Below are 23106 nucleotides of genomic sequence, written 5' to 3' on the forward strand. Positions count from 1 at the left end.
CTTTATGAAAATATAGGCCCATCTATTTACATTGGTTGTGAGAACTAAAAGGAATTAGTGATCAATATTAGTTGGGATAATGATTTCATTTAATTAACACAAGCAAATATAATTGTATGAAAGCATTATGAAATAATTGCCGCAACTTATCAACGTAAATATTGTCTTATATTCTCACTACTAATAAATTTATTATGAGTATAATGTTTTAAGAATATAAGAACTATTTTAAATAGATTTGATAATAATTGCCCGAACAACTAATTTTCATTAGTAATCACGTCTAAACTTTTCTAAGAGTGTATATTTTTATTCATTTTAAAATGTATTAAGAATGATTTTGGAGTAAATAAAGACGATAAACTGTCTAAAAGGTTCTAAGCAACACTTCTTAAAAAGAAGTAATAGAAAAAATCAATTTCTACACTGAGAGAAATCCGAAAAAGTTAAAATAATATTCCGGATATGTTAATTTTACGCTGCAGTAATGATCCAAAATCGGTGTAAATATTACCCTTTCCAGGTGTATTAGGGGTTAAAATTACTCTTTTTCGTGTTAATTTTACCCTTAAAAAGGTGTAAAATTAACATTAAAAATGTTGATATATTTTTACACCTAAAAAGTGTTAAAGTTCTGAGGAAAAAAAGTTAATCGCACCCTCTTTTTTTCTCAGTGTATTAAAGATATTACATTTCAAAGTTGAGACTTTGGCGGTTGCATGCAACTATGCCAAAATTTGGCACACTTACCCTAATTGTCGATATTGCAACCAAAATATTGCAATGAAATTTTGAACTGGAAGACTCATATTCTTTTGAGCTGTCCCAAAATTCAGGAAAAGTTTGAGCAGAAATCCTTTTGTACAACAATATTTTGGTTAATAAGGAATGCAAGAGTACATTTTGCAAGAAGGGACACGACCTGATAATAAGGATAAAAAAGAGAAGAAAATATTTTGTCCTATATTTCATAGATTTTTTGCAACCGCAGCGCCGCCAGACGTTTGTCAAGTGAGTTGTTTGTGTCTCTATCTGCATTATTGATATTTGCATTTAATTTCTTCATATTTCTGCAAGATTCAAATAAAAAGGTGTGTAGTGAACAGCTATCCATCTTCCGACAAAGATATCAAGACAACAATTTCTTCCTATATGAGTTTTTATGGCTGTTATGTCTTTTTGGCGCAAAAATACTAATCATGGCACCGTGAATGAGCGTGATTAGTGTTACTAGTATGGCTATCTGTAATTTCCATTAAAATTATCAACACAAAATTTCCGATATTACACGACTTTTAACGAGCACAGATCTGACTTAGTGTAAATCTCTTATATGGTGGCGGCATTACTTATGGCCAGTGTATACTTGTGGCCAATTCGCAGATATCTTCAATTTTTTCCCCCAAATTAATTTCAAAGAACCACAAAATTAGGAATATTTGATGTGCTATCATTTAATGAAACTTTTAAACTAATTTACTTTTATATTTCGGTAGAATTTTAATTATTTTGTGGGAATTATTTCACTGATGCGGCAAACAGTCAAATATACGTCAAGTCGTTAAGAAATTTACTAACGATCTCATAATTTTTAATGACTAAATTTTATATCTTAAATCAAAAATATTTAGTACTATTTTTCAAAACTTGTTTTCTTAGTAACTATATTTTCTTTTTCCACTTGAATTTGATGATTTTTTAAGCAAAATATGTAAAATAAAGACAAGGCCATAAGTTATGATCTATTTGATAAGATTATTAACTTGTGGCCACAGAATTTGAGGTGTGGCGCCCTCACAGATATTTGGTTTAGCGAGTTGACAGTTGTGTTATTTTGATTCAGTGAATTTGAGTTTTCCAGCAAAAATTTAATAAAACTTAAGGTAAGTGTTGAAATTATAACATAAAATTGATTATAAAAGAATAGTGTGTATAATCTTGTTGATTTTTTCAATAAACCTGCATTTTGTTGTAAATAACCTAACTTTTTCTCTTATATCCCTCATAAGACAATGCAAAATACGAAAAAAGCCCTATTATTGAACTCAAAGGATGCAAGAAGTATTGAGAAGCATTGAGAATGGAGTGATCACAAGTATTCTAGTCATTTCAGCTGTACCCCAATACCCACACAAACTCTACATTAAAATCTCCGGAAACTCTCCGGGAGATACATTTGATCACGGATGCTTTCATAGTGCCCAAAAGAGAACAAACAGATGAGGATATTCTGCGGTGGGTTCTTCATGAAACCCAACGTGGCTTTTCTATCACGAAAGATAGGTTGGATCACTGGTCACTGTGCGCAGAATCAGTGTTAGTAGTCTGCTACTACTATGAGTAACTACTATTATGAAAAACTTGTTAAGAAAAATAATAAAAACCTATAAAAGTGTTTAAAATGCTTTTCTTTTCTTTTCTAATAAAATTATTTTATTATTAAGTTTGTTTTATATCATTTGAAATTGTGGCCATAAGTTATTCCACGAATGGCCATAAGTTCGTAAAAGAGGCCACAAGTTATGAATTTTAAATGGTTGGGAAAACCACATATTTTCCGGGGTTTCAGGGATTTTCCTAGGAAATTCATTTGAATATATCGAAAGAAATTACATGAAAGAAATTACTCTTAAAGTTTTGCTTTCATTGGTCAAAAAGATCAACAGCTATAGGCAGATATGTCCTTAATGTGGCCATAAGTGATGCTTGCACCCTACTGAGAGAAATCCGAAAAAGTTAAAATAACATTCTGGAAATGTTAATTTTACCCTGCAGTATTGATCCGAAATCGGTGTAAATATTACCCTTTTTAGGTGTATTATGTGTTAAAGTTACCCTTCTTCCACGTTGATTTTACCCTCAAAAAGGTGTAAAATTAACATTAAAAAATGTTCAAATATTTTTACACCAAAAAGGTGTTAAATTTATGAGTAAAAAATGTTAATCGCACCCTCTTTCACATTATTCGAACGCATGAACGTTCGAAGATAGAGCACTCTCCCCTACCACAGTGTAAAATGTTTCCTCCATGGAATGTCCATGGGAGATTCATTGGAAAAATCGCTAGAATTCCGCTTTTTGTGTACAAGATACAGTACGCCTGATGTTGTTTTTATTTTTCTTTATTTTTTTTTTTATTATTTTGCTTATGAGGCCGAGGGTGGGGTGGGAAGGGGAGAGGAAAGAGGGGAAAGAATGTAGATTATGGGTGAGGCAGATGGTGAGGGTATTTGATGGGTTGGGTGAGGAGTGGGCTAGAGGGAGGGGGGGGACGTAATAGAAGACAAGAGAGTGGTGCAAGGCTGAAAAGAGAAGAGGAAGAAGAGGGGAGAGGGGGGAAAAAACACCAAGCAAAAATAAATATAAACAGGCAGAAAACAAAACAAATTATACACACGATATTTACTTTTAACATTTATAAATGGTTATGTTTACTTTAATATAACACACATTTGTGTGCCTCCTCTCTCTCTCTAAAACTTTGCCTTTCAAATCTCTCCTCTTCCCCCCCCCCCCACCCCCTCCATCAACTTCTCCTCCTCCCCATGTAGCATATAGAGTTTTTTTTTGTTGCTTTGGCTTTTCTCTCTGAACAAAAAAAATGTATCTTACACATATACCTATCACCGATACCACTACAATTTCCTGTCAATGTTTTATTTTTCCTTTTTTTTGTTAGCCTTTGCGGATTGGAAAATTGCTTTTCTTTTAATTAATTTTTCTTTTGGCACAAGAAAATTGGAAAATAATCAATTTGATATTTTAGAGATAAACACAAAAAAAAATCATTTTATATTTCTCAAAGGAGGGAAAAAGTGGAAAATGAAAATTTTCAGGCGAGAAATGAAAGGAAAAACAAAACAGAAGTTAAATAAAAGTTTGTGGAAAGAAAATGATATTTATCTGTCGCAAATATAAAAATGCAAGGGTATAGAAAGGTTTAGGGGAAACCGGGGAGATTTAGAACAGGGATACAGTTATGGGACGAGGTGATTTTTTCTATAATTATTTAAATAAATTCAATTTAACAAATAGGGGAAAGTACTCTACCTTCGAACGTTCATGCCTTCGAATAATATGGATTTTCTTTAAGTTTTCCTCAAGAGATTGTCCTTATGTGACAGTCATGTGGAAATCTCTCAGGAAAAATAAAATAAATTCACATTATTCGAAGGCATGAACGTTCGAAGGGAGAGTACACTGAGTAAAATACGAGTGTAAAATATGCACAAATCGGGGGTTAGTTTTCACACTAAATTTTAACCCCGAATCAACCAAACCTCTCCGGTTGTAAATTTGGTAATAGACGAGGGTTAAAAAGATTGAGTAAAAAAATCAAACCCTATCGAGTGTAAATTTTACACACTGAAGAAATCCGAAAAAGTTAAAATAACATTTCGGAAATATTAATTTTACTATTCAAGGTGTATCTGGCCAGTTCTACGTAGTTTCAGCTCTTACGGTGTTCGCTAGAGAATTCATTTCTTTTCAAAAAGAAAGACTTGGAATTTTTGCCAAAGCTTTCGACCTTTGGTGTGGCAATTAAAGTCGTTTTACAATTTGAATTTTTGTCTGTCGTCTGCTAACCATTACACTTTGCCACTTAAACATTTATTTGGGACTTTTTTCACTAGTATTTTAATGTATTACTAAAAATCTTTTTACTATTGGCGTTCTCTACGTTGGACGGTCTTTGTTCAACTGAGATCTTTGAATCTTTTTTCACGTATATCCAACGGTATCCAGCTCCAGGGTTCAGAGTCCCTGTACTTTGTCTACTGGTTCCCCTCTCTCTCGTATGGCATGGCAATCTTCTTGCATGCGAATCAGATTGTCATACATGACATTTATGCTCTCGCTGTCAAGTTTTTTGCATTATTGATCCGAAATCGGTGTAAATATTACCCTTTTTAGGTGTATTATGGTTTAAAGTTACCCTTTTTCATGTTAAATTTACCCTTAAAAAGGCGTAAAATTAACATTAAAAAATGTTGATATATTTTTACACCTAAAAAGTGTTAAAGTTACGAGGAAAAAAAAGTTAATCGCACCCCGTTTTTTCTCAGTGCACCAATGGTGTTTAAAATATACAAACCTTAATCAAGTGTTCATATTATCCCTCTTTTTTGCTCTGTACGTTCCCCATTCATCAAAATGAAAAATATAATTTGTATAAATATTCTTTTATTTTCACAATATTTATTTGTAACATAATATTATTATATAAATTCATTAATTAGTTCACAACTTTAATGTTTCTTTTATAAACATACTTCTTGGAAACCTACTTGTAACAATGTTTCAGCAAATTTTTTTATTTTATTTTTTTTTTGTTTCTCCCCTTACCAAGGTCTTAGGCCTTGAGGCCTATTTTCACCAAAGTCAAATGTTCAGAGAACCGAAATACATTCATCCATGTATTCAAAAATACCAAATCGTCGATCAATAAAAAGATTTTTCCTATCAACTGGTAAAAATAAATAAATAAATAACATATATGAATTAGGACCTTACACATCACTAGCCGTGTTACATGTAATTTACACACTCACATTATTGTTTTTAACAAAACGCGCTATCATTTCTAAGGGTTCATTGCGCTTAAACTCTAAACACAGTCTTGAAATGTCCCTAAAAGATAAGTTAGGGCATATAGAACTGCCGGAGTTAATAAGCTGTTCGCGTTCATTCACAAATCGATTGCATCTAAACAGGACATGATCAATGTCCTCATACGTATGACATACCGGACACAATGGATCCTCAACTACATTAATTCTACACATATGAGCCCTCAGTCTATTATGATTGGATCACTGAGAGAAATCCGAAAAAGTTAAAATAACATTCCGGAAATGTTAATTTTACCCTGCAGTATTGATCAGAAATCGGTGTAAATAATACCCTTTTTAGGTGTATTAGGGGTTAAAGTTATCCTTTTTTCATGTTAATTTTACCCATTTTACCCTTAAAAAGGTGTAAAATTAACATTAAAAAATGTTGATATATTTTTACACCTAAAAAGTGTTAATGTTATGACGAAAAAATGTTAATCGCACCCTCTTTTTTTTCTCAGTGATAACAGTCGACTAATAGTTGTGATACACTCGCGATTTAAATCTCCCCAAATTTCTTTTTATCTACACTGAGAAAAAAAAGAGGCTACGATTAAATTTTTTTTCGTCATAACTTTACCACTTTTTAGGTGTAAAAATATATCAACATTTTTTTATGTTAATTTTACACCTTTTTAAGGGTAAAATTAATATGAAAAAGGGTAACCATGAACACTTCAACCCCTAATACACCTAAAAAGCATAGTATTTACACCGATTTCGGATCAATTATGCAGTCAATTATTATTATACCATACCTCGAGTAAGGTATTTTTCCAGAAGACTGTAAATAAAATTTAAAAAATTTATAAAAGAAGTAAACAGTAACAAGAAATAAAGATTCTTTTCTTAAACCGATATACTATGCTGCTTGTAATGAGACTAACAAGTATCTTCTTGTCCCAATTTTACTAACCCTTTGAAGACAATATTCAAACTAATACCAAATATTTGTAATTAAATAAAATAATGCGTAATAATTAACAGAAAATTATGCACATAAATAAAACAAAAGTTACAAGCGGCTATGAATTACCATTTTCATAGAAAACTAGTTATTCGTTTTCTTTTTATGACAAATATTTCAGTTTTTCACAATACATAAAGAAAATTTCCAAACTTATTGTCCTTTTAAAGTAGAAATTCATCTTTCAGACCACAATTTTATCACAAAATCACAAACAAACATTCTCACGGGACCCACGATACTTTTTCACAAATGGACGCTCATGGAAAACTGAGACCAAATAAGGAGTGAAAAAAATAAAATGGCGAATTTTCGTTTAACAACCCCAAAAAGCAGTTCAAAACGCACTATTTAAGCGTAGTTTTTACACTCTTTTTGCATTTGCTTACGTTGGTTGCTAATAGTGTAAATTTAACACTCGGTGGGGTTTAAATATTCTATGGTGAATTATTTCCATAAAATACATGTATTTTTATACTTTTTTTTATATCAAAATGAAACGAAGGCTTTCTAAATCATACAAAAGGCGTTTACGATTGTCGTTAATGACAAAAATTATATTTTTATGATTGTTGAGGAGATAATTTTTTGAAAGCAAAGGAGAATGGTCAAATCCGGTCCCGGAATCGCCACGAACGGGACCTATGTCATTGGATAGACATTAGTATAGGTAACAACTTTTGTTCTGGGATCAATGTTCTAAATCATGGAGGAACAGTTCTAGAGCATAAAAACTATTTTTTACAATGATGAAGAATGATCAAAAGTATATGGGCGCTGGTTCATCTTCATACAAAGATTAGAGTAGACGCATTTTAAAGATATTGATATAAGGTTGAGAAAAATGCCGGGACCCAGGACGATAAATGCTGGGAGTCCTTGTAAAAAAGGCCTTTATCCTTCCGAAAAATTGTTGTTTTGACTACGAATTATACAAGAACCGCTAAAATGATCTTGATGCAATTCGGTATAGAGTCAGTTTATGTTTTAAACTGTTTATTTATGCATACCACCCCCCTCCCTCCACCCTCCGTTCTGGTAGCCCTCATACAAAATGGGGGCACTTTACCTTATAACTCCTTTCTAAGAGGATGTAGGAAGCTGATATTCAACAAGGGAACAAAGCTTATGGAAGACACTTCAACCATGCATGTTAATTCCATCCTCCACCACCCCTTCTAGTAATCCTATACAAAATAAGAACATTTTGACCTCTTTTCTGGGAAGAAGTAGTTTGTTTGTAAAAGAATGAAAAAAATGAATAACTAATAACGTTAACAATAATTTTCTAGATTTTATATGCATTTATAGACATCTAGTCGAATTACAGCTTTCTGCCTCCTCTTAGAAAGGAGTTATAAGGTAAAATAGTCTTATTTTGTATGGGGGCTACCAGAAGGGGTGATGGAAGAAGAATTTGGGCAGTATGGTTAAAAAGTCTTCTTTAAGCCTTATTACCATGCTGTATTTCAACTTTCTATCTTTTCTCAGAAAGGAGTTATAAGGTGAAATGCTCTCATTTTGTATGAGGGCTACCAGAAAGGGGGCCAGTGGAGGGAGATATTATACATGGTTTAAAAGTCTTCCCTAAGCTTTGTTCCCTTGTAGAATTTCAGCTTTCTACCTCCTCTTAGAAAGGAGTTATAAGGTAAAGCGCCCCCATTTTGTATGGGGGCTATCAGAATGGAGGGTGGGGTGAGGGGGTGATATGCATGGATAAAAACTTTAAGTCGTACAGTGACCCTATACCGAATTTCATCAAGATCACTTTAGCAGTTCTTGTGTAATTCGTTGTCAAAACAGCGATTTATCGAAAGGATAAAGGCATTTTTACAAGGACTCCCAGCGTTTATCGTCCTGGGTCCCGGCAATTTTTCGATCTTATATCAGTACCTACAAAATGCGCCTACTCTCGTTTGCGGCGATTCCGGGACCAGCGCCCATATAGTTTTGACCATTCTCCTTTAGTGTGAATCTCACTTTTTCTCACTTTTTTTGGTGTGAATCTAAACCTCGATTACCAAGTTCAAACCTCGATTCCCGAATCCATTTCCCTGAGTGTACTTTCTCCTATCCTATAGCCAGCATAAAATTGTAATACATTATCTCTTGATTTTTGTTTTTTGGAATACTGTCTCAAAGTCAAAATATGAAAAAGTGTCCTAAATCTCCCTGGTCTCCCCTATATTTAAATTTTATTTAATTTCTTTACCTCCCAGTGAGATGAATTACTCCATGCAGGATGATTTTTTACTAATCCCCTTCCCTTATTCCCCTTCTATCCCCTTGGAAGACACAATAACCTCCGAAATCTTTAGGGGTTATCCCCCCTCCCTCGTCCCCTCCCGCCCCCTCCCTTGCCCCCCTCTGAACTGTCTCCTGGATGAGTGTTTTGTGTCCGATAAAGGCGATTTCGCGCCAAAAAAGAGTGTCGGAGGGAGATCGATGGGCTTTTGGCTGGCGCTGATGGAGGGTGGGGGGAGCGGAGGGGATAGCAGGGGCAGCGGAGGGGAGAGGGGAAGGGGAAAGGGGAGAGACACATCATGAGAAACAAACAAATGTGGCGATATTTGGGTATGAGGCACCAATAAATAAACACATCGACAAACAACACACTAGATGGCGGGGATCTATTGAGGCAAAACAAACGCGCGCTCTAACAACACAACCAATAGCGCACTATGATGTCAGACTTTTTGTGGATGAGACCTCTTTTTTTTTTTTTAAATATTTTTCTTGCTTCACTTCTTTTTCTTTCTTTTTGTGCTTTTTTTTTTTGTTGTTGTTGTTCTTCTCCTAAAAGAACACCAAATGAAATTTCTTTCACAGACTCTCTTTTTTGAGAGAGAGAGATCTCAAATCACATTTTCTTTCTTTCTTTTAATTCAATCTCTTTTACTATTTGTTTTTAAATACAGCATATCAATCAGCAAGATACAAAATTGTAGGGATGTCCGGGTTTATTGATATTTGGCAAAATCTTCAATTAACTTCAATTAGTCCATCTTCTAATTGGATATTGGAATGGAAAATGTCCAATGTGGGATATTAGCTATCAACGAATAAATTTCCCTTTGTCCAAATGGACCAAATATCCCATTTAATAGAAAATTTTCCTTTGGTATACAGAAAGAGAGAGAGACAGACAGAGATAGAGAGAAATTTAAAAAACTCCAAGACAGAAAAAAATTTCCCAAGACACAGAAAAAATTCCCTATGCCACAACACAAACGACAGTGATAATTTCCCTACGATTCAACAGAAGCCAGAGGAATAATTTCCCAGGACGTAGAAAATTTCCCTTTGCCCCAGAAAATGGATCTATAATAATTTTCCAAGTTACAGAAAATTTCCCTTTGCCCCAAAAGGCGAAAGTCATAATTTCCCATGACGTGGAAAATTCCCTTTGCCCCAAAAGGCGATAGTAATAATTTCCCAGGAAGTAGAAAAATTCCCATTTGCCCTAGAAAGCAGAGCTAACAATTTCTCTAGAAGGAAAAAATTTCCTATTGCCCCAAAAGGCGATAGTATTAATTTCCCAGGATGTGGAAAATTTCCCATTGCCACAAAAGGCGATAGTAATAATTTCCCAGGACGTAGAAAATTTCCATTTGCCCTAGAAAGCAGAGATAACAATTTCTCAAGACGCAAAAAATTTCCCATTTTCCCAAAAGGCGATAGTAATAATTTCCCAGGTCATAGAAAATTTCCCTTTGCCTCAAAATGCGAAAATAATAATTTCCGAGGACGTGAAATAATCCCTATTTGCCCTAGAAAGCAAAGATAACAATTTTTCAAAACGCAAAAAAAAATCACTTTGCGACAGAAAGTGGAGCTACAATAATTTCCCATTTCATAGAAAATTTCCCTTTACCCCAGAATGCGACAGTAATAATTTCGCAGGACGTAGAAAATTTCCTTTTGCCCCCGGAAAGCAGAGATAACAATTTCTCAAAACACAAAAAATTTCCCATTGCCCCAAACGGCGATAGTAATAATTTCCCAGGACGTAGAAAAATTCCCTTTGCCCCAAAAGACGAAAGTCGTAATTTCCCAAAATATAGAAAATTTGTCTCTGCCCCAAGGAGGTGAAACTAATTATTTCCCGTCAAACTAAAAATTTCCCAAGTCATGAAAAATTTCGCATTTCCTTTTTCCCTTCTGTGATTTTTAGAAGTGCACTTCCTGGAGTATTGCCCTTGTTGCTAAAATACTTCCAAAGTATTTTGGGATAAATTGTGGAAGGTATTTTTATTAATTTGGAATTAAATACCTCAAAAAGCTATGATAGATCTTTTTTTTATTTAAATACTGTAAGTGTCAGAAGTCTTTTTCATGATTTTTTTTTTAATATTTCCCAAATGAGGAAATACTATGGACTTCCTCGGAAGTCAATGCAATTTGAAGCATTTTAATAAAGAAAATTCCTTTAGAAAATTTATTCCTAATGGTTTTTATTGCATTTTGGTGAATTTCAAGTTTTTCTTTCCAGTGGAAATTGTATGGAAAGGTCTCTAGATTGTCTTCCAGAAGAATTATAAATATGTATTTTGTATTCCATCACAATTTCCAAAACATTATCCAAAGTAAAGCTATAGAAAGGATTATATTTTTAACTTTTCCATGGAATTCTAAAGTTTTTCTGGTGGAAAGTCTGGGGAAAATTCCCTGGAAGGCCCTTATTTGCATTTAACACAATTTCTTTTTGAGGTCATTTCCCGAAAAGGAAAGCTCCTTGTAACTTTTTACTTTAGCATTCTGTGGAATTCTAACATACTTCTAATGGAAACTCCATGGAAAATTCTGCGGAATTCCACGGAATTTTCTTTTGATTCTTTCTCTCTTTTTTTTTGCTATTAGAGGAAAAACTTGTGCCAGAATTTTGTGAAACTGCCGTGGAATTCCAACAAATTTCTAAAGGAAACTCCATGGAAAATTCTACGTAATTCCACGGAATTTTCTTCTTTTAATTTTTACTCTCTTTTTTTCTTGCTATCTCAGAGAAAAAAAATTGTGCCAGAATTTTGTGAAACTGACGTGGAATTCCAAGGAATTTCCAATGGAAATTCTATGGAAAATTCTACGTAATTCCACGGAATTTTCTTCCTTTAATTTTTACTCTCTTTTTTTTCTTGCTATCTCAGAGAAAAAAAATTGTGCCAGAATTTTGTGAAAATGCCGCGGAATTCCAAGGAATTTCCAATGGAAATTCTATGGAAAATTCTACGTAATTCCACGGAATTTTCTACCTTTAATTTTTACTCTCTTTTTTTCTTGCTATCTCAGAGAAAAAAATTGTGCCACAATTTTGTGAAAATGCCGTTTAATTCTAACAAATTTCCAATGGAAACTCCATGGAAAATTCTACGTAATTCCACGGAATTTTCTTCCTTTAATTTTTACTCTCCTTTTTTCTTGCTATCTCAGAGAAAAAAATTGTGCCAGAATTTTGTGAAACTACCGTGGAATTCCAAGGAATTTCCAATGGAAATTCTATGGAAAATTCTACGGAATTCCACGGAATTTTCTTCTTTTGATTTTTTTTCTCTTTTTTCTTGCTGTCTCAGAGAAAAAAATTGTGCCAGAATTTTGTGAAACTGCCGTGGAATTCCAAGGAATTTCCAATGGAAATTCTATGGAAAATTCTACGTAATTTTCTTCCTTTAATTTTTACTCTCTTTTTTCTTGCTATCTCGGAGAAAAAATTGTGGAAGAATTTTCTGAAAATGCCGTGGAATTCCAATAAATTTCCAAAGGAAACTCCATGGAAAATTCTACGGAATTCCACGGAATTTTCTTTTTTTTTATGTTTTTTTTTCTATCTCTGAGAAAAAGAAATGTTGTGCCAGAATTTTTGAATCAACCTCCATGGGATGTCGTCAGTTACGTTTCCTCACAGCAATTCATGAGTGTGAGTGTGTATTTGTGTAAACAAGGGTGTGAGTGAAATGGAGATGATTTCGGAAATATTGTACGCACCGGCAACTAAATATTATCTCCACTACAATTTCAGCCTTTCAGTACTTCAGTGGCATTAGCCGTGTGCTCGAGTGTTTTAAGAAATGCTCTAAGTCGTCTTGGACATTTTTCTTTTACGTTTTATCTTTCTAATATCTTCCTAAATGTGTTCTGTTTCTTTTTTTTTAAATGAAGAATATTGACAATACTTAAAAGTTTTTTTTTGTTTTTAAACTATCCCAGTGAAGTGAGTGATATTGTTTATTTGAAAAAGAAAAAAAAATACAACAACATCGAAAAGGATTATTTTAGACCATAATCTCCCTCTTGACATGATAGTATCACATTTGCATGTAAGTCTCACCAAAAATTTTCCAATTTTCCCAAACGAAAGAAAGAAAAAAAATTCCCCAAAAAGAAAAAAAAACACCCTAATAGTGTACTTTCCCTGGGATTCTGCTTCAAGAGGCGAATTGAGAAAAAAAAGCGCGGGAAAAGGACTTTTCACTGTGAAAATTTATGAGTGCTATTTTCATGATTTACTGAAGTTGTTGTCACTTTTCCTCGTTCCATCATCGCTAAAAAACCGCCATCAATGGAATAACCTCTTTAAAAAAAAAGAGCAAACCCCTCTCACATATCCCTCCCCCCCCCCATTCCCCCTCCGACAATATTTTTTCCTGGCTTTTCTCTCCCCTCTCTCTCTCTCAGAACCATTGTACATATGGACGTTTCTTTACCTTATCTATATCATATCCATTGGAAGTACAACACTTTTCAATGCTATCAGAATGGACTTAAACTGTCCCAAATTGAAAATTCAGTATTTTCCCCTGAACCAATTTGCTCAAGGGAAATTAATTTTCTTTCAAAGTGCATCTTTTGGGAAATTCACAAAGAATACTTGAAATGGTTCTACTAATTGATTTCCATTGCGGAATTTGCAAAATCTCGACAAAAAATTTTTTGACCAAAAAAATCGATAGGCTAACCTCTTACAGTTTTTTCAAAAAATCGAAAATCCGCTCTAAAAACCGTAATTCTCAATATTTCTGGATGAAATTCACAAAGAATACTTGAAATGGTTCTACTAATTGATTTCCATTGCGGAATTTGCAAAATCTCGACAAAAAAATTTTTGACCAAAAAAATCGATAGGCTAACCCCTTACAGTTTTTTCAAAAAATCGAAAATCCGCTCTAAAAACCGTAATTCTCAATATTTCTGGATGAAATTCACAAAGAATACTTGAAATGGTTCTACTAATTGATTTCCATTGCGGAATTTGCAAAATCTCGACAAAAAATTTTTTGACCAAAAAAATCGATAGGCTAACCCCTTACAGTTTTTTCAAAAAATCGAAAATCCGCTCTAAAAACCGTAATTCTCAATATTTCTGGATGAAATTCACAAAGAATACTTGAAATGGTTCTACTAATTGATTTCCATTGCGGAATTTGCAAAATCTCGACAAAAAATTTTTTGACCAAAAAAATCGATAGGCTAACCCCTTACAGTTTTTTCAAAAAATCGAAAATCCGCTCTAAAAACCGTAATTCTCAATATTTCTGGATGAAATTCACAAAGAATACTTGAAATGGTTCTACTAATTGATTTCCATTGCGGAATTTGCAAAATCTCGACAAAAAATTTTTTGACCAAAAAAATCGATAGGCTAACCCCTTACAGTTTTTTCAAAAAATCGAAAATCCGCTCTAAAAACCGTAATTCTCAATATTTCTGGATGAAATTCACAAAGAATACTTGAAATGGTTCTACTAATTGATTTCCATTGCGGAATTTGCAAAATCTCGACAAAAAATTTTTTGACCAAAAAAATCGATAGGCTAACCCCTTACAGTTTTTTCAAAAAATCGAAAATCCGCTCTAAAAACCGTAATTCTCAATATTTCTGGATGAAATTCACAAAGAATACTTGAAATGGTTCTACTAATTGATTTCCATTGCGGAATTTGCAAAATCTCGACAAAAAATTTTTTGACCAAAAAAATCGATAGGCTAACCCCTTACAGTTTTTTCAAAAAATCGAAAATCCGCTCTAAAAACCGTAATTCTCAATATTTCTGGATGAAATTCACAAAGAATACTTGAAATGGTTCTACTAATTGATTTCCATTGCGGAATTTGCAAAATCTCGACAAAAAATTTTTTGACCAAAAAAATCGATAGGCTAACCCCTTACAGTTTTTTCAAAAAATCGAAAATCCGCTCTAAAAACCGTAATTCTCAATATTTCTGGATGAAATTCACAAAGAATACTTGAAATGGTTCTACTAATTGATTTCCATTGCGGAATTTGCAAAATCTTGACAAAAAAATTTTTGACCAAAAAAATCGATAGGCTAACCCCTTACAGTTTTTTCAAAAAATCGAAAATCCGCTCTAAAAACCGTAATTCTCAATATTTCTGGATGAAATTCACAAAGAATACTTGAAATGGTTCTACTAATTGATTTCCATTGCGGAATTTGCAAAATCTCGACAAAAAATTTTTTGACCAAAAAAATAGATAGGCTAACCCCTTACAGTTTTTTCAAAAAATCGAAAATCCGCTCTAAAAACCGTAATTCTCAATATTTCTGGATGAAATTCACAAAGAATACTTGAAATGGTTCTACTAATTGATTTCCATTGCGGAATTTGCAAAATCTTGACAAAAAATTTTTTGACCAAAAAAATTGATAGGCTAACCCCTTACAGTTTTTTCAAAAAATCGAAAATCCGCTCTAAAAACCGTAATTCTCAATATTTCTGGATGAAATTCACAAAGAATACTTGAAATGGTTCTACTAATTGATTTCCATTGCGGAATTTGCAAAATCTCGACAAAAAATTTTTTGACCAAAAAAATTGATAGGCTAACCCCTTACAGTTTTTTCAAAAAATCGAAAATCCGCTCTAAAAACCGTAATTCTCAATATTTCTGGATGAAATTCACAAAGAATACTTGAAATGGTTCTACTAATTGATTTCCATTGCGGAATTTGCAAAATCTCGACAAAAAATTTTTTGACCAAAAAAATTGATAGGCTAACCCCTTACAGTTTTTTCAAAAAATCGAAAATCCGCTCTAAAAACCGTAATTCTCAATATTTCTGGATGAAATTCACAAAGAATACTTGAAATGGTTCTACTAATTGATTTCCATTGCGGAATTTGCAAAATCTCGACAAAAAATTTTTTGACCAAAAAAATAGATAGGCTAACCCCTTACAGTTTTTTCAAAAAATCGAAAATCCGCTCTAAAAACCGTAATTCTCAATATTTCTGGATGAAATTCACAAAGAATACTTGAAATGGTTCTACTAATTGATTTCCATTGCGGAATTTGCAAAATCTTGACAAAAAATTTTTTGACCAAAAAAATCGATAGGCTAACCCCTTACAGTTTTTTCAAAAAATCGAAAATCCGCTCTAAAAACCGTAATTCTCAATATTTCTGGATGAAATTCACAAAGAATACTTGAAATGGTTCTACTAATTGATTTCCATTGCGGAATTTGCAAAATCTCGACAAAAAATTTTTTGACCAAAAAAATAGATAGGCTAACCCCTTACAGTTTTTTCAAAAAATCGAAAATCCGCTCTAAAAACCGTAATTCTCAATATTTCTGGATGAAATTCACAAAGAATACTTGAAATGGTTCTACTAATTGATTTCCATTGCGGAATTTGCAAAATCTTGACAAAAAATTTTTTGACCAAAAAAATTGATAGGCTAACCCCTTACAGTTTTTTCAAAAAATCGAAAATCCGCTCTAAAAACCGTAATTCTCAATATTTCTGGATGAAATTCACAAAGAATACTTGAAATGGTTCTACTAATTGATTTCCATTGCGGAATTTGCAAAATCTTGACAAAAAATTTTTTGACCAAAAAAATTGATAGGCTAACCCCTTACAGTTTTTTCAAAAAATCGAAAATCCGCTCTAAAAACCGTAATTCTCAATATTTCTGGATGAAATTCACAAAGAATACTTGAAATGGTTCTACTAATTGATTTCCATTGCGGAATTTGCAAAATCTCGACAAAAAATTTTTTGACCAAAAAAATAGATAGGCTAACCCCTTACAGTTTTTTCAAAAAATCGAAAATCCGCTCTAAAAACCGTAATTCTCAATATTTCTGGATGAAATTCACAAAGAATACTTGAAATGGTTCTACTAATTGATTTCCATTGCGGAATTTGCAAAATCTTGACAAAAAATTTTTTGACCAAAAAAATCGATAGGCTAACCCCTTACAGTTTTTTCAAAAAATCGAAAATCCGCTCTAAAAACCGTAATTCTCAATATTTCTGGATGAAATTCACAAAGAATACTTGAAATGGTTCTACTAATTGATTTCCATTGCGGAATTTGCAAAATCTCGACAAAAAATTTTTTGACCAAAAAAATAGATAGGCTAACCCCTTACAGTTTTTTCAAAAAATCGAAAATCCGCTCTAAAAACCGTAATTCTCAATATTTCTGGATGAAATTCACAAAGAATACTTGAAATGGTTCTACTAATTGATTTCCATTGCGGAATTTGCAAAATCTTGACAAAAAATTTTTTGACCAAAAAAATCGATAGGCTAACCCCTTACAGTTTTTTCAAAAAATCGAAAATCCGCTCTAAAAACCGTAATTCTCAATATTTCTGGATGAAATTCACAAAGAATACTTGAAATGGTTCTACTAATTGATTTCCATTGCGGAATTTGCAAAATCTCGACAAAAAATTTTTTGACCAAAAAAATAGATAGGCTAACCCCTTACAGTTTTTTCAAAAAATCGAAAATCCGCTCTAAAAACCGTAATTCTCAATATTTCTGGATGAAATTCACAAAGAATACTTGAAATGGTTCTACTAATTGATTTCCATTGCGGAATTTGCAAAATCTTGACAAAAAATTTTTTGACCAAAAAAATTGATAGGCTAACCCCTTACAGTTTTTTCAAAAAATCGAAAATCCGCTCTAAAAACCGTAATTCTCAATATTTCTGGATGAAATTCACAAAGAATACTTGAAATGGTTCTACTAATTGATTTCCATTGCGGAATTTGCAAAATCTTGACAAAAAATTTTTTGACCAAAAAAATTGATAGGCTAACCCCTTACAGTTTTTTCAAAAAATCGAAAATCCGCTCTAAAAACCGTAATTCTCAATATTTCTGGATGAAATTCACAAAGAATACTTGAAATGGTTCTACTAATTGATTTCCATTGCGGAATTTGCAAAATCTCGACAAAAAATTTTTTGACCAAAAAAATAGATAGGCTAACCCCTTACAGTTTTTTCAAAAAATCGAAAATCCGCTCTAAAAACCGTAATTCTCAATATTTCTGGATGAAATTCACAAAGAATACTTGAAATGGTTCTACTAATTGATTTCCATTGCGGAATTTGCAAAATCTTGACAAAAAATTTTTTGACCAAAAAAATTGATAGGCTAACCCCTTACAGTTTTTTCAAAAAATCGAAAATCCGCTCTAAAAACCGTAATTCTCAATATTTCTGGATGAAATTCACAAAGAATACTTGAAATGGTTCTACTAATTGATTTCCATTGCGGAATTTGCAAAATCTTGACAAAAAATTTTTTGACCAAAAAAATTGATAGGCTAACCCCTTACAGTTTTTTCAAAAAATCGAAAATCCGCTCTAAAAACCGTAATTCTCAATATTTCTGGATGAAATTCACAAAGAATACTTGAAATGGTTCTACTAATTGATTTCCATTGCGGAATTTGCAAAATCTCGACAAAAAATTTTTTGACCAAAAAAATAGATAGGCTAACCCCTTACAGTTTTTTCAAAAAATCGAAAATCCGCTCTAAAAACCGTAATTCTCAATATTTCTGGATGAAATTCACAAAGAATACTTGAAATGGTTCTACTAATTGATTTCCATTGCGGAATTTGCAAAATCTTGACAAAAAATTTTTTGACCAAAAAAATCGATAGGCTAACCCCTTACAGTTTTTTCAAAAAATCGAAAATCCGCTCTAAAAACCGTAATTCTCAATATTTCTGGATGAAATTCACAAAGAATACTTGAAATGGTTCTACTAATTGATTTCCATTGCGGAATTTGCAAAATCTCGACAAAAAATTTTTTGACCAAAAAAATAGATAGGCTAACCCCTTACAGTTTTTTCAAAAAATCGAAAATCCGCTCTAAAAACCGTAATTCTCAATATTTCTGGATGAAATTCACAAAGAATACTTGAAATGGTTCTACTAATTGATTTCCATTGCGGAATTTGCAAAATCTTGACAAAAAATTTTTTGACCAAAAAAATCGATAGGCTAACCCCTTACAGTTTTTTCAAAAAATCGAAAATCCGCTCTAAAAACCGTAATTCTCAATATTTCTGGATGAAATTCACAAAGAATACTTGAAATGGTTCTACTAATTGATTTCCATTGCGGAATTTGCAAAATCTCGACAAAAAATTTTTTGACCAAAAAAATAGATAGGCTAACCCCTTACAGTTTTTTCAAAAAATCGAAAATCCGCTCTAAAAACCGTAATTCTCAATATTTCTGGATGAAATTCACAAAGAATACTTGAAATGGTTCTACTAATTGATTTCCATTGCGGAATTTGCAAAATCTTGACAAAAAATTTTTTGACCAAAAAAATCGATAGGCTAACCCCTTACAGTTTTTTCAAAAAATCGAAAATCCGCTCTAAAAACCGTAATTCTCAATATTTCTGGATGAAATTCACAAAGAATACTTGAAATGGTTCTACTAATTGATTTCCATTGCGGAATTTGCAAAATCTCGACAAAAAATTTTTTGACCAAAAAAATAGATAGGCTAACCCCTTACAGTTTTTTCAAAAAATCGAAAATCCGCTCTAAAAACCGTAATTCTCAATATTTCTGGATGAAATTCACAAAGAATACTTGAAATGGTTCTACTAATTGATTTCCATTGCGGAATTTGCAAAATCTTGACAAAAAATTTTTTGACCAAAAAAATTGATAGGCTAACCCCTTACAGTTTTTTCAAAAAATCGAAAATCCGCTCTAAAAACCGTAATTCTCAATATTTCTGGATGAAATTCACAAAGAATACTTGAAATGGTTCTACTAATTGATTTCCATTGCGGAATTTGCAAAATCTTGACAAAAAATTTTTTGACCAAAAAAATCGATAGGCTAACCCCTTACAGTTTTTTCAAAAAATCGAAAATCCGCTCTAAAAACCGTAATTCTCAATATTTCTGGATGAAATTCACAAAGAATACTTGAAATGGTTCTACTAATTGATTTCCATTGCGGAATTTGCAAAATCTTGACAAAAAATTTTTTGACCAAAAAAATTGATAGGCTAACCCCTTACAGTTTTTTCAAAAAATCGAAAATCCGCTCTAAAAACCGTAATTCTCAATATTTCTGGATGAAATTCACAAAGAATACTTGAAATGGTTCTACTAATTGATTTCCATTGCGGAATTTGCAAAATCTTGACAAAAAATTTTTTGACCAAAAAAATCGATAGGCTAACCCCTTACAGTTTTTTCAAAAAATCGAAAATCCGCTCTAAAAACCGTAATTCTCAATATTTCTGGATGAAATTCACAAAGAATACTTGAAATGGTTCTACTAATTGATTTCCATTGCGGAATTTGCAAAATCTTGACAAAAAATTTTTTGACCAAAAAAATTGATAGGCTAACCCCTTACAGTTTTTTCAAAAAATCGAAAATCCGCTCTAAAAACCGTAATTCTCAATATTTCTGGATGAAATTCACAAAGAATACTTGAAATGGTTCTACTAATTGATTTCCATTGCGGAATTTGCAAAATCTTGACAAAAAATTTTTTGACCAAAAAAATCGATAGGCTAACCCCTTACAGTTTTTTCAAAAAATCGAAAATCCGCTCTAAAAACCGTAATTCTCAATATTTCTGGATGAAATTCACAAAGAATACTTGAAATGGTTCTACTAATTGATTTCCATTGCGGAATTTGCAAAATCTCGACAAAAAATTTTTTGACCAAAAAAATAGATAGGCTAACCCCTTACAGTTTTTTCAAAAAATCGAAAATCCGCTCTAAAAACCGTAATTCTCAATATTTCTGGATGAAATTCACAAAGAATACTTGAAATGGTTCTACTAATTGATTTCCATTGCGGAATTTGCAAAATCTTGACAAAAAATTTTTTGACCAAAAAAATTGATAGGCTAACCCCTTACAGTTTTTTCAAAAAATCGAAAATCCGCTCTAAAAACCGTAATTCTCAATATTTCTGGATGAAATTCACAAAGAATACTTGAAATGGTTCTACTAATTGATTTCCATTGCGGAATTTGCAAAATCTCGACAAAAAATTTTTTGACCAAAAAAATTGATAGGCTAACCCCTTACAGTTTTTTCAAAAAATCGAAAATCCGCTCTAAAAACCGTAATTCTCAATATTTCTGGATGAAATTCACAAAGAATACTTGAAATGGTTCTACTAATTGATTTCCATTGCGGAATTTGCAAAATCTTGACAAAAAATTTTTTGACCAAAAAAATTGATAGGCTAACCCCTTACAGTTTTTTCAAAAAATCGAAAATCCGCTCTAAAAACCGTAATTCTCAATATTTCTGGATGAAATTCACAAAGAATACTTGAAATGGTTCTACTAATTGATTTCCATTGCGGAATTTGCAAAATCTTGACAAAAAATTTTTTGACCAAAAAAATTGATAGGCTAACCCCTTACAGTTTTTTCAAAAAATCGAAAATCCGCTCTAAAAACCGTAATTCTCAATATTTCTGGATGAAATTCACAAAGAATACTTGAAATGGTTCTACTAATTGATTTCCATTGCGGAATTTGCAAAATCTCGACAAAAAATTTTTTGACCAAAAAAATAGATAGGCTAACCCCTTACAGTTTTTTCAAAAAATCGAAAATCCGCTCTAAAAACCGTAATTCTCAATATTTCTGGATGAAATTCACAAAGAATACTTGAAATGGTTCTACTAATTGATTTCCATTGCGGAATTTGCAAAATCTCGACAAAAAATTTTTTGACCAAAAAAATCGATAGGCTAACCCCTTACAGTTTTTTTAAAAAATCGAAAATCCGCTCTAAAAACCGTAATTCTCAATATTTCTGGATGAAATTCACAAAGAATACTTGAAATGGTTCTACTAATTGATTTCCATTGCGGAATTTGCAAAATCTCGACGAAAAATTTTTTGACCAAAAAAATCGATAGGCTAACCCCTTACAGTTTTTTCAAAAAATCGAAAATCCGCTCTAAAAACCGTAATTCTCAATATTTCTGGATGAAATTCACAAAGAATACTTGAAATGGTTCTACTAATTGATTTTATGCTTTGAATTCTAATTTATTTTACTTATTCTGAGTTTTCCATTCATTTGTTCATATGGATTTCGTTCATTTTGACATTTTTCCTCACATTTTCCATGAAATTTTCTTCTCAAGTTCTTTCTACCAGAGCATTTCCCTCAATCTGGCCTCCTATTATGCTATTCTTTCCACAAGAAGCATAAGAGGGATGAAAATCGCCAAAATCATCCCCCCAAAAGGTCCCTTTGGTATACCCTCTTTTTTTCTTGTCAACTGATGTGAACAATATTACCTGGCCACTTTCTTCACGCATTGTAGACCATATACCGTATGGCTATTTTATTGCCTCTTACCGCCCTCTCACAAAGAAAGCATGATTTATTAATTAAATTGTTATAAATTTTATTTTTATTTCTTCTAGTATTTCTTTTTATTTTATTTGAATTTTCTTTACGAATTTTTCCCCTTTAAACCTTTTTTTTCTTTTTTGTTTTTGGTGATTTTGCAATTTACCAACAATCTGTGATGTATTTTTCATAATTTTCCTCGCGAGAAGAAGGAAAATTTGATGACTTTTTGTGGCGTGACGGGGAGGGTGGTGAATTGTCCTCTTAAAAAAAGAAAAGCTAAAGAGAGAGAGAGGGGAAAAACCGAGCCGCAAATAAGGGGATTGATATGGGATTGAGTTGGTTGTGCTGCTGGATTTTCTTTTGCCCTTCCATAAACCATAATTGCATTATCTATTCCGTGTGATCAGCAATATTTAACTAATGCTGAGAGTTTATAACCAAACTCTGCCAGAAGTCTCCTCATCTCACTTTCCACCATCCCCCACCCCCTCCCCCACCCTTGGAAAATTTCTATATGGTGCAGAAATTTTTCCCGACAAAATACAAGGAGCCACAGCAGACGCAGTTAAACCCCGTGGAAAATTCAAGAATAAAAGGACGAAAGAATTAAAATAAAAGAGGAAAAATGAAATAATCAAGGAGGGTGGGGGGCTTGATTCTTAATTTATATCCTCATCGCACTTTTTTTCCCCTGTTTCCTCTCCTTCATCATCATTCAATTTTCCCTTGATTTTCTTCTTCCCATTCTTGCCCATTCTGGTGGCATCATCAAACGCCTAAAAGTCATCTGGAACAATTTTCCGCTGATATTTTGTCATCCTTTTGTGGCTTTTGGGAAAGTGGTGGGGGGGGGGGGGGTTAGAGACTTTTCACAACGC

At 32.6% G+C, this 23106-nt stretch overlaps 1 protein-coding gene across 8 annotated transcripts in view; it reads left to right on the forward strand.

Annotated features, from left to right (window-relative positions):
• LOC129808740 (forkhead box protein P1) overlaps positions 1–23106 on the forward strand; it is a 228377-nt gene that overhangs the window by 71641 nt on the left and 133630 nt on the right. The window contains exon 1 of one of the 8 annotated variants that reach the window (XM_055858546.1): positions 12776–12893. The exons of the other annotated variants lie outside the window; for them this stretch is intronic. Coding sequence (XP_055714521.1) covers positions 12873–12893 — 21 coding nt within the window. The 5' untranslated portion in view covers positions 12776–12872. Of the gene's footprint in view, positions 1–12775; positions 12894–23106 lie in introns of those variants that run through there. 8 annotated transcript variants of the gene reach the window in all.

This window comes from Phlebotomus papatasi, chromosome 5 (genome assembly GCF_024763615.1).
Source record: "Phlebotomus papatasi isolate M1 chromosome 5, Ppap_2.1, whole genome shotgun sequence".
NCBI classification, from domain to species: Eukaryota; Metazoa; Arthropoda; class Insecta; order Diptera; family Psychodidae; genus Phlebotomus; species Phlebotomus papatasi.